Source organism: Osmerus mordax, chromosome 21 (genome assembly GCF_038355195.1).
Source record: "Osmerus mordax isolate fOsmMor3 chromosome 21, fOsmMor3.pri, whole genome shotgun sequence".
Lineage (NCBI taxonomy): Eukaryota > Metazoa > Chordata > Actinopteri > Osmeriformes > Osmeridae > Osmerus > Osmerus mordax.
In genome coordinates, this window is record NC_090070.1 from 13134901 (window position 1) to 13146282 (window position 11382).

The 11382-nt window shown below is 46.4% G+C and overlaps 2 protein-coding genes across 3 annotated transcripts; one reads left to right on the forward strand and one right to left on the reverse strand.

Annotated features, from left to right (window-relative positions):
- Window positions 1–396: 396 nt before the first annotated feature.
- On the reverse strand, window positions 397–4121 carry LOC136965071 (zinc finger protein 436-like). Its single transcript, XM_067259065.1, has 3 exons — window positions 3890–4121; window positions 2792–3127; window positions 397–2244 (listed from the first exon to the last, which is right to left on the reverse strand). The coding sequence occupies exons 1-3, from the start codon at window positions 4080–4082 to the stop codon at window positions 938–940; spliced, it is 1836 nt and encodes a 611-aa protein (XP_067115166.1). The 5' UTR covers window positions 4083–4121; the 3' UTR covers window positions 397–937.
- Window positions 3095–8796, forward strand: LOC136965091 (basement membrane-specific heparan sulfate proteoglycan core protein-like). Of its 2 annotated transcripts, XM_067259091.1 has the most exons (9): window positions 3095–3187; window positions 3353–4507; window positions 6169–6315; window positions 6568–6702; window positions 6863–7035; window positions 7468–7663; window positions 7896–8075; window positions 8164–8430; window positions 8602–8796. In XM_067259091.1, exons 2-9 carry the CDS (start codon window positions 4402–4404, stop codon window positions 8604–8606), a joined length of 1209 nt encoding a protein of 402 aa, XP_067115192.1. In that variant the 5' UTR covers window positions 3095–3187; window positions 3353–4401; the 3' UTR covers window positions 8607–8796. The 2 variants fall into 2 exon arrangements, with proteins under 2 accessions (XP_067115192.1, XP_067115193.1); XM_067259092.1 differs by lacking the exons at window positions 3095–3187; window positions 3353–4507 and adding an exon at window positions 5485–5547.
- Window positions 8797–11382: the final 2586 nt, after the last annotated feature.

The following is an 11382-nucleotide window of genomic DNA, read 5'->3' on the forward strand; positions in this document are numbered from 1 at the left end:
ACCTCTACAGCCTGCCCTGTGTGTCTTCAGGCTAGCTCACCTCTACAGCCTGCCCTGTGTGTCTTCAGGCTAGCTCACCTCTACAGCCTGCCCTGTGTGTCTTCAGGCTAGCTCACCTCTACAGCCTGCCCTGTGTGTCTTCAGGCTAGCTCACCTCTACAGCCTGCCCTGTGTGTCTTCAGGCTAGCTCACCTCTACAGCCTGCCCTCTCTGTGTGGGATCTGGCATGTTATATTCAAACACTGCTGTCTGCAGGTGAGCTATGGTTTTATGCTGTACCATATAAGCTATTTTGACAAATGACAGAAGGTTTATAAGTAACATAATTATGGTAACATCACTAGCATGTTGGATGCTCACAAGACTCTTTCATGAATAATTGATTTATTTGTGTCAGATATGCACATGTACACTTGCATTTACATGGAATAGACCTGATTGATTGTTGACTGTTTGATAAAAATAGCTGCACCATTATACTATAAGACAAGCCTACTAGTTCTAATAAGATAATGAGCATTAAAAAAGTTGTCCAGCAAGAAGCATGTGAATCTATAAATGAATCAGTGTAAAAAAACAGTGAAAAATAAATAGTGATTAAGCCTACTAACTGCAGGTTTACCATAACCAACATGCTGCTGTCTATAATATCAAACTGGCTATGAAACAAGTAAAAGCATTAAGCTATGATGCTACATATATGCTAACTATGTTCACAACGAGAGACTTAAATGTATCTTTAAAGTATTCTATGTTTATGAATCGTACACAACTAAAATACTCATTAGCATTTGATATGTGAAGAATAAAAACAACTTACAGCCATTGCTCTCAAACTAACAAGGACAAGTTAACTAAAGTCTTGTTCCATTCTTCACACTGTGTCATGTGCACTGACAAATTAAATTCACGACCAAGTGTAATATTGTTGACACTGTTAAGACTTCTCTCCTGAGTGTGTCCTCATGTGTCCATCCAGACGACTCTTATGAGCAAACTGTTTGCTGCACTGTTGACACTGATACGGTTTCTCCCCCGTATGTGTTCTTATATGAGACACCAATTGATTGTTCTGGCTAAATCTTTTGTTACATGCTAGACACTGATATGGTTTCTCTCCTGTGTGAGTCCTCATATGATCAACCAAAGTAGCTTTATGACTAAAAGCGCTGTTACATTCTTGACACTGAAATGGTTTCTCTCCTGTGTGAGTCCTCATATGTTTAACCAGACTACCATTTTGAGCAAAGACTTTGGTACATTGTTGACACTGATAAGGTTTTTCCCCTGTGTGTGTCCTCAAGTGTTGAACCAGGTTTACCTTGTATGTAAAGAGTTTGCTACATTCCTGACATTGATACGGTTTCACTCCTGTATGTGTTCTCATATGCGCAACCAAACTATCTTTGCGGCTGAAAGTGTTGTTACATTCTTGACACTGAAATGGTTTCTCTCCTGTGTGTGTCCTTATGTGTTCAATCAGACCACCCTTTTGAGCAAAACATTTGCTACAATGTGGACACTGATAAGGTTTTTCTCCTGTGTGTGTCCTCATGTGTTCAACAAGATTAGTCTTAAAAGTAAAGAGTTTGCTACACTGTTGACACTGATAAGGTTTATCTCCTGTGTGTATCCTCATATGCGCAACCAAATGTGACTTACGACTAAATGTTTTGTTACATTCTTGACACTGACATGGTTTCTGTCCTGTGTGTGTCTTCATATGATTAAGAAGATTTGACTCAAGACTAAATGTCTTACTACATTCTTGACACTGATGTACTTTTACTCCTGTGGGACTTGCCTGTGGCATCTTTCCACCTGGCACAGCTGAATGTACTTGTGTTATTGTTGAATTGATCGTCTCTCGCAAGGGCAGCACTCCTCCATGTTCCTCCAAACTCTGAGCTGCAGGACAGTCTGGAGCTACAACAGAGAGGGGCTGAGAGTCACTGCCTGGTTCTGGTGCTGCATAGTCTTGTACATGAGGCTCTGCTTTGATTTGCTCCTCAGTTTTGTTGATGGGTAGAGAGTCTCCTCCTTCTCTGTTCTCCACTTTAACAGTCTGGTCAACATGTGAACATTCAGAGGAGCCCTCCTGATCACAGTCATGTTCCACACTGAGAGAAGTGAAGTCTGTAGTTTCAGACTGCAGTCCTTGGAGCTGCTCTTCCTCCTGACTGGTCCACAGCTCCTGTTCCTCTTTAATCTGTGGGGGCTCCAGGAGAGAGAGCTGCTGCACTTCTGGGAGACAGAAGAGAAAGGAAAAAAATAGTAATCTTCATTCATCTGTTACTCAACTCACTCAACAAAACCTCTATGTTTGGTAGAAAAACATGACCAATTAATTAAGACAAAACCGGACTTACCATATTACACTACATAGACACAAATACTTTATACTAGTTGAGAGCTCGACCTTTAGTGTGGTACAAGTGACAGGAGAGGCAAGAAAACAGATGTAGCCTTCGTAAAGGACAGTCTGGTTGATAGACCACCTTCTATTAGTTGTATTATTTCATTGAATGTGCACCATCTTCTGGAGAACTGACAGCTAAAACCCTCTGAAGAGAAACATGCTCCTGACAATCCCTCCACCGTCACTCGATAGGATGACTAACGTTGTCAACAAGGAAGACTGTCGACTAAAATTATAATGAAATATAACGCTGTGGACCATGTCATGATGCAACAGCACCAACCACACCTTTCCAATCTAGCTTCCCTCCTCCTACATGACATAACGATTCTACACACAGCAGATTATACCATGAATGTATGAATATCAAACCTGTTTTGTATAACTTTATCTTTGGTTGAGTAACAACGTTCATCAACCGCCGCTTCCTCTCCTCCTTGGAACAAGAGATTTCTTCTTTGTACTCAGCAAAAGTTATTTCAATGGATCCAAAAATTTCAGTAACTGCTGTTGATAATCTCTCACTGAAAAATTCTCTCATCATATGTAATTTGGACATTTTCAAATTTGAAAACTCTGATTCCTGGGTGAATATGGAGTCTGTAGTTTCAGACTGCAGTCCTTGGAGCTGCTCTTCCTCCTGACTGGTCCACAGCTCCTGTTCCTCTTTAATCTGTGGGGGCTCCGGGAGAGAGAGCTGCTGCACTTCTGGGGGAAGGAGAGGCAAGACAACAGTTAGATGTAGCCGCTGTAGGGACAGTTTGGTTGGTCAGTTATCATTTTGTCACTAAAACAGTTCAGTCATGCCAAAATAAATGGCAGTCTAATATGTCTGGCTACAAAATTCTTTTGGACCAGTTGAAATTAAACAATGTAGGTCTATCTGTAGAATCTGGCATGGTTTGTATGTTAAACATGTTCTCTTTCCTCCAGATGGACATCAACAGTGAGAATCAAGTTTATATTCAAGTTGTATATCCTTGGGAACAGTTTGGAAAGGACAGGCACTTGGCAGTGCCAAAATACTGGTGATTGGATGAACCATCTGTCTATCGCCATCTGTCGCAGGCTAACTTCAACCCACGCTGCCAATCGTTCCTCATAAAACGCTGATTGGTCCCAACCACTGTGGTTTGAGAATAAACAAATTGCTTGGAATTTGGCCACATGGATTCTCGAGTGGTAGTATTCTCGCCAATCCAGCTGTCGGGCAAGGTTACCAAAACGGAGGTCACTCCTGCAAAGTAGCCTACTTTGTTTACAGGACACCCCATGAATTTATGAGATCCTGTTGTTTACGAAACAGAAAACGTTCTTTCTTTCACGATGTGCTTCCAAGAATAAGTAGGCTAATGCATTTGGCTTAGATAACTCTTTGCAAATATTTCATTATAAACACTAACTCTGGTCAGAAAGCAACACTAAAGCGATTACTCTGTCTTTGACACCGCAGATTATAACATATCAAACCTGTTCGGAGTAGCTTGATTTTAGGTTGAGTAACAACGTCTAACAGCCGTTGTAGCCGCTTCCTTTCCTCCTCGGAGCGAAAGATTTCTTCGTTGTACTCAGCAAGCGTTTTTTCAACGACTCCGAAAATCTCCAAAGCTGCCATTGCTAATATATCCCTGATAAATTCTCTAAGCACATTTAGTTTAGACATGTTGGCTGTGGAGAAATTATACTTTGCACAACAACGTTGGCTATTAGCTCCTGGTTCTCCTCGCCAGAAACACAGCTGCAGACAAACATGGCGGCACTCCGCTAGAGGCAGCTCCGAATGTGACGATGAATCACGTGACTTGACCAGCAGTGCCTTAAAAATGATTTTTATTTTCTTTACAAAATGAGCCATGTTTTCAAAAAAAAACAAAAAAAAACTGTGAAGTTTTTTTCGGTCTCGTTCCTGAAATCCACACTCACTCCACCCTTGTTCACCAGGAGAATCCGAAGGTTGTGCCAGATTAAACCCCAGACTGGACATGAACTCATCCGAATTCACGATCCCTTGTTTTCTTTTGAACAACCCATTTTCAAACCACAATCCAATCCGAAAACGGTCTTCTAAAGCAGATTACTTCAGAACAGGTGGGTCCTGTGTTTCCTCATATTATGAGCCAAATGACAATTTTGAACACAACTGTATTGACAGTGTTGACACTGATAAGGTTTCTCTCCTATGTGTGTCCTCATGAATTACCAACTGAAATTTCAGACGAAAAACTTTGTTACGTTGTTGACACTGATAAAGTTTCTCTCTTGTGTGTGTCATTAAAAGACAGAAAGTTTTTGACAAAAGGTTTTGTTATTATGGTGACACTGATAAGGTTATGCTAATATGTGTTGAAATACTTTCCCCAAAAATTTGGAATGTGAAATAATACACATCTCATATCCCTATACTGTATATCTAAGTGTCCACAGTTTGTAAGCAAGTACAAAGATTGTCATTTGACAACTTTTCAGGACCTTGTCTTGCTCATTGTCAATGTTTTACCACAAGGGTGTTCTGTGTGACTGCTGGCAGAAAGAAAGAAGAGATGAGAGAGAAAACAGAGAGAACACAGAGGAGAAAACCTGAGCAAAAGGAACAGAAAGAAAGAGAGAGAGAGAGAGAGAGAGGGAGAGAGAGAGAGAGGGAGAGAAAGAGAGTTTAAGCAGGAGAGAGAGAAATACTGATAGAAAAAGGAGAAATTAAAGCAGAGCAGAAGAGAGGAGAGTGTGAGTGAGGGGAGGAGATAGAGAGGAGAGTGTGAGTGAGGGGAGGAGATAGAGAGGAGAGTGTGAGTGAGGGGAGGAGATAGAGAGGAGAGTGTGAGTGAGGGGAGGAGATAGAGAGGAGAGTGTGAGTGAGGGGAGGAGATAGAGGAGAGTGTGTGAGTGAGGGGAGGAGATAGAAGAGAGTGTGAGTGAGGGGAGGAGATAGAGAGGGCGGGTGTCTACAGACTGGCTAGTAGAGATAGGGTTCACAGGTGAGAGAAAGAGGAGAGGGGGAGGGGGAGGTAGGAGGGAGGGAGTGAGTGAGAGAGGGAGTGATAGAAACAGAGAGAGAAAGAATCAGGTCAGTGTTGTTGGCGTCATGGATGGTTTGAGGACAGCTCTGCTGATCATCTGCCTGCTCTGCACAGGTAACGCTGCACCTGGACTCCACCTGGGGCTTTGGGTGCACAGCAGAACACAATAATAAGAATGTGTTTTATTAAAAAAAGGCTTTTATAAAAAGCTACATTTTGGGAAGGGGGGATTTGGAACTGCAGGTGAATGGTCTTACCGCTGAGCTGTACCTAGAATTGAACAGAATAGACTTGTAACACTCATCTTAGCTTTGTTAGTTAGAGATCATTGTATCTAAGACTATCTTTGTGATTTGATGACTGGGTTGAAAACAAACGTTTTTCAATGTTTTTTTTGTTCATTGGTTTATTTTAATGTAAGTGAAATATTTTTTTGCAAACTCAATACTTGAGTTTAGTATTGCTGATTCATCAAAATGGAGTCTAAGGCTATCTTGTTTGTTTTAGATCAGTTGTGTCATCAATGTTCGCTGCTGATTGGTTTTGTCATATCTTTGTTTGATGGTGATTGGCTGTTTGCCTTGGGGTGGCATTGTTTGCACTATTTTTTTCTTTCCTAGACCCGATCAAAAGTTCACTGAGTTTGTGTGTGAGTTAATGTATATCAATTATTTGAGTGTCTATCGGTGTCCTGTTCCTCCTCCCCCTTCCCCCTTCCCCCCTCCCCTCCCCCAGTGGGGGCCCAGGCCCCGGTCCTGTCCCTGGAGCCCAGGGTGTTGTGGGCCCTGCAGGGGGGGACAGCCAGTCTCCGCTGCCAGGTGGTCAGTGGGACGCAGCCCGTCCACCTGGAGTGGAGGAGAACCAACAACCAGCCGCTTCCAAGTAGAACACACACACACACTTACACACTTACACACACACACACACACACACACACACACACACACACACACACACACAGATACACACAGATACACAGATACACACACACAGATACACACACACACACAGATACACACAGATACACACTCACAGATACACACACACAAACACACACACACACACAGATACACGCACACACATAGATACATGTACCCAGCCCAGTTCTAACCAGTTTGATCTGGTCTGTCCTAGACAACGTGAAGATCGGTCCAGATGGTTCTGTACTGACCGTGGCCGGGGTTCGGTCTGCTAACCAAGGCCAGTACCGTTGCATAGCAACCAGCCCGTCGGGGCGGAGCACGGCAACAGCTACTCTGACCATCAGAAGTAAGGAGGGAGGAGGGGGGGAGAGGGGGAGAGGGGGAGGGAGAGAGGGAGAGGGGGGGAGGGAGAATGATGTGTGTTTGTGTGTATGAGTGTGTTTTTCGCATTTTCAGATTTGTAAGTGTGTGTATGTACGTGTGTGTGTGTCCGCATGGCTCCCCAGTGTCTCCTAAGGTGCGGGTGACCCCGGCAGGGCCCCTGCGTGTCCGACTGGGTGAACCTGTATCTCTGGAGTGCCGTGCCACAGGTAGGCCACGCCCCTCCGTCACCTGGCAACACCAGGGTTCCACCCATCAGCTTGTTACCACAGCAACCGATGACACCAGAACGCTGCAGGTTAGACACATTCATTACGCACATGCATGCACACACACACACGCATGTATGTACACACACACTGGCATTCCAAATACATACATACACACTCACTCTCTAACACACACAATCAACACACACACATTACAGTAACACACGCATGCTGTACACACACACCACACACACACGCATACATTTACATTTACATTACATTTAGTCATTTAGCGGACGCTCTTATCCAGAGCGACTTACAGTAAGTACAGGGACATTCCCCTGAGGCAAGTAGGGTGAAGTGCCTTGCCCAAGGACACAACGTCAGTTGGCATGACCGGGAATCGAACTGGCAACCTTCTAATTACTAGCCCGACTCCCTCACCGCTCAGCCAACTGAATACTGTGTACACTCACACCACACACACACCACAGTAACCACGGTAACACACCGTGCTGCAGGTGGCGGCGGCTCGTCCAGAGGACTCTGGCGTGTACATGTGCCAGGCAAGGAACAGCGAGGGCGTCGCCGAGGCCAAGGTCGAGGTCGTCGTCGATGGAGGCCAGGGCGTTTCCATGGCACCGGTGGCGTCCGTAACTAAAGCAGAGATCACAGCTGTGGAGGGTCGGACCATCACCATGGAGTGTCGTGCCCGGGGTAATCTAATGTATCTTAGTCATGCTATCACGCCTGATAATGCATATTCTAGTCAGGATCATGTATATTCTAGTCAGGATCATGTATATTCGAGTCAGGATCATGTATATTCGAGTCAGGATCACGTATATTCGAGTCAGGATCATGTATATTCGAGTCAGGATCACGTATATTCGAGTCAGGATCATGTATTCTAGTCAGGATAATGTACATTATGTCTGCTATCTGCCAGGATCCCCCCCCCCTGTCATCACCTGGTCCAAGCTGCGGGCCCCGTTGCCGTGGAGACACAGGGTGGAGGGTGGAGTTCTGACTCTGACCAGCGTGGGGCGCCAGGACTCAGGACAGTACATCTGCAACGCCACCAACACACACGGCACCAGCCAGGCATACACACAGATGGAGGTGGACTGTGAGTAGTGTACCTGTGTTTGTGTGTGTGTGTGCGTGCAATGAGGACCCCCCCACACACATAAACCCACACCCTGTGTGCCCTCCAGCCCCTCCCTACACCACCTGTCTTCCTGACCAGCTGCAACTCCGCCCAGGCGACGCCCTGCGCATCCAGTGCCTCGCCCACGGCACTCACCCAATCACGTTCCTCTGGACCCGGGTAGGCGGGGCTGCACTACCCCAGGGAGCGGAGACAACCCAGGACGGCAAGCTCCTGATTGGCCAGGTGCAGATGACTGACAGCGGGAGCTACAAATGTTTGGCCAGCAATCATGTGGGCTCCAGTGAGGCCTTGGCCAGGGTCACAGTGAAAGGTGAGATCATCTCTCTCTCTCTCTCTCTCTCTCTCTCTCTCTCTCTCTCTCTCTCTCTCTCTCTCTCTCTCTCTCTCTCTCTCTCTCGTTCTCTCTCTCTCTCTCTCTCTCTTGCTGTCCCTGTCTCTTTCCCATTGTCTCTCTCTCTGACCCTCCCTCCCCCCTCCACAGCCTGACCCATCATGGCGTCCCACACTGATGACACGCATGTGAAACTCCGCCTTTCCAACTCTACTGCAAGATGAGATCGTTCCCATGGAGACTCAGAAGCTATACACTGACCACAGAACCAATCATATAGTGTAGTTGCCCTGTTGCCAGGTCAAATGAGGGATTTAAATTGATAATAAACTGGGTCTCATCTGTCGTCATGCATGTATATTAATATGTGTACTTAGTCACGTATTTCCAATCAGGTAAATACCCTTGCTTTACAGAAACACACGCACAAACAAAACACACGCACACACACATTTACACTCACACATGTACACACGCAGACGCACACATCTTCAATCTTCTAACGGAGGAGAGGAAACATCTGCACTCTTTCTCCTCCCCCCGCCCCCCTCACTTCACAGAGGGGGAGGGGAGGAGGTGGGAGGGGAGGAGGGGGGAGGGGAGGGGAGGGGAGGAGGGGGGAGGAGGGGGAGGAGGAGGGGGAGGGGACGAGGGGGGAGGGGACGAGGGAGGAGGGGGAGGAGAGGGGAGATTAAAGGGATTGAAGGATTGCAAAGTTGAATGAACATCTCATATAGTAAATGTGTGTGTGCATGTATGTGTGTGATTTGCGTGTGCATCTGTATGTGTGTGTGTGTAACACTTCCTTACACGTCATTTTGAAACTGCTGTTTATATCAGAGTCCATTAGCTGCAATAGATCAACGTCCACACGCACACACACACACAAACACACAAACACACAGTCACTAATGCATGCTACTAGTTTACATTAGAGTCCCAGCACAGCTAAGAGTACACACCGGCACTCCATTAGTCAGAGTTATTATATACAGAACAGGAAGGAACCAATCAGGTGAGAGAAGTTTTCCCAGGAAGTGAAAGGTCAAAGGAAGGCGCACGCCCAGTCGGTTGCCACAGTTACCACCTGGATGGTTCCATAGTTTCCGCTTGATGGTTTCCCATTTGACTGGATGGAGCTTGAGACAAAATGGCCTCCAGTGAACTGCAGTATCATGTGTGATCATGTGATTATACTGTGTCACGGCTGGATCAGAGCAAGACTGTGTGGACGGCAACAACCGTGACTATACACACAAGCACACATACACACATACACTCATATACACACTCATATACACACATACACACTCACATACACTCATATACACACTCATATACACACATACACACAAGCACACTTGTATGTTTCATGCTAGCTATTGCTTTGTGGATTCTATAAAGTTTTGATTCCCTGGACTTGGAGCCCTGCTCTGGACCCTGGACCCTGGATCCTGGGTCCATGCAGGGCCGGTCCTTCCTATAGGCGACATAGGCATGAAGAGAGGGGCGACAATTTCCCAAGTGCATCCATTAATTAACCGCCCGCACTACCAACAGGGGGCGCCAACCGCGCCAAGTCATGTGACCATGTTGTGGTTGGGGGGCGGCGCCCCGATTTGCGCTCGGGAGCACAAATCTTGCCTAGGGCACCAAATGTGCTAGGGCCGGCACTGGGTCCAGGGCCCAGGGTCCAACTTATTCTTGGACTGATGTTTTGTGTACTTAACAGTACTGTTACTACGTCAACTCTGATCCTGTCTGTGAGTCGTTTCATTTGGGTCCTCAGTCCTGTGGTTGTTGCAGAGACAGAAAGGGGTCTGTTTACATATATATATACATTTGTGTGTGTGTGTTCATCCATCATCAGGATAGTCCTCAGATTAAAGACTACCCAGATTCCTTCTCTCTGTGGAAATGTCTTGAGAGCTACTTTCCCAAAGGTCCTTCAGTAACACACACACAGACACACACACAGACACACACACACACACACTCACACACTCAGTAACATCTCCCCCCTTCACACACACACACACACACACACTCAGTAACATCTCCCCCCTTCACACACACACACACACAATTTTCCTATGTTGTTTTTCTCTATATTCTGTCTTCATGTGATTAAGCTGTTAAGTGGAGTGGTACCTCTACAGACACACAGGACCACACACACGCACGCCACACTACACACACACACACACACACAGACAAACACACACATGTCCGGTAGGCCATCCCTCAATGTGGTAACCCATAAGTCTGTGTGTTACTGTGGAATACTCTGGAAAATGTTGCCAAAGGGTGATGATTCAGCTTTCTACAAAGTAGGTGACTGTAATTCAATACCTGTTAAGAATTCTCCGTCACTCCCTCTTTCCCCCCCTACCTTTCTTTACTTTTCCTTTCTCTGTATCTCTCTCTCCCCTCTCTCCCCCTCCCTCCCTCTCCCTCTCTCTCCCCCTCTCTCTCTCCCCCTCTCCCCCCCTTCTCCCTCTCTCTCTCCCTCTCCCCCTTTCTCCCCCTCTCTCCTCTCTCTCCTCCCCTCTCTCCCTCTCCCCCTCTCTCCTCTCTCTCCCCCTCTCTCTCCACCTTTCTCCCCCTCTCCCCCCCCCCCCCCTCTCTCTCTCTCTCTCTCTCTCTCTCTCTCCCTCTCTCTCCCCCCCTCTCTCTGCCTCCCCTCTATGTCTCTCCCTAAATTTAGCACTTGAGCACGCACTCACATTCTCATATTTGACCAACTTTGGTTGTGGAGGCAAAACACCAAGCAGGCAGGAAACCGTTGTTGGTGTTTCAGTGGGAGATGATGTGGTCTGACCACATCCAGGTCGGTCCCCTGACAGATCAACACGCTCCTGCTCCTCGTCCTCTGACGCTTCTGAGCGACAGCCCTCCATGTCACCGTGACGACAAAAGCCTTTTGTGTAT

Bases quoted from the DNA above. Each gene is read 5' to 3' on its own strand.
- LOC136965071 (XM_067259065.1), bottom strand. From the start codon at position 4,082: ATGTCTAAACTAAATGTGCTTAGAGAATTTATCAGGGATATATTAGCA. The intron at 3,128-3,889 runs GTTTGATATGTT...TCCTTCCCCCAG, and splicing joins AATCAAGCTACTCCGAACAG to AAGTGCAGCAGCTCTCTCTC. The intron at 2,245-2,791 runs GTTTGATATTCA...TCTGTCTCCCAG, and splicing joins GATAAAGTTATACAAAACAG to AAGTGCAGCAGCTCTCTCTC.
- LOC136965091 (XM_067259091.1), top strand. From the start codon at position 4,402: ATGAACTCATCCGAATTCACGATCCCTTGTTTTCTTTTGAACAACCCA. The intron at 6,703-6,862 runs GTAAGGAGGGAG...ATGGCTCCCCAG, and splicing joins AGCTACTCTGACCATCAGAA to TGTCTCCTAAGGTGCGGGTG. The intron at 7,036-7,467 runs GTTAGACACATT...ACCGTGCTGCAG, and splicing joins ATGACACCAGAACGCTGCAG to GTGGCGGCGGCTCGTCCAGA.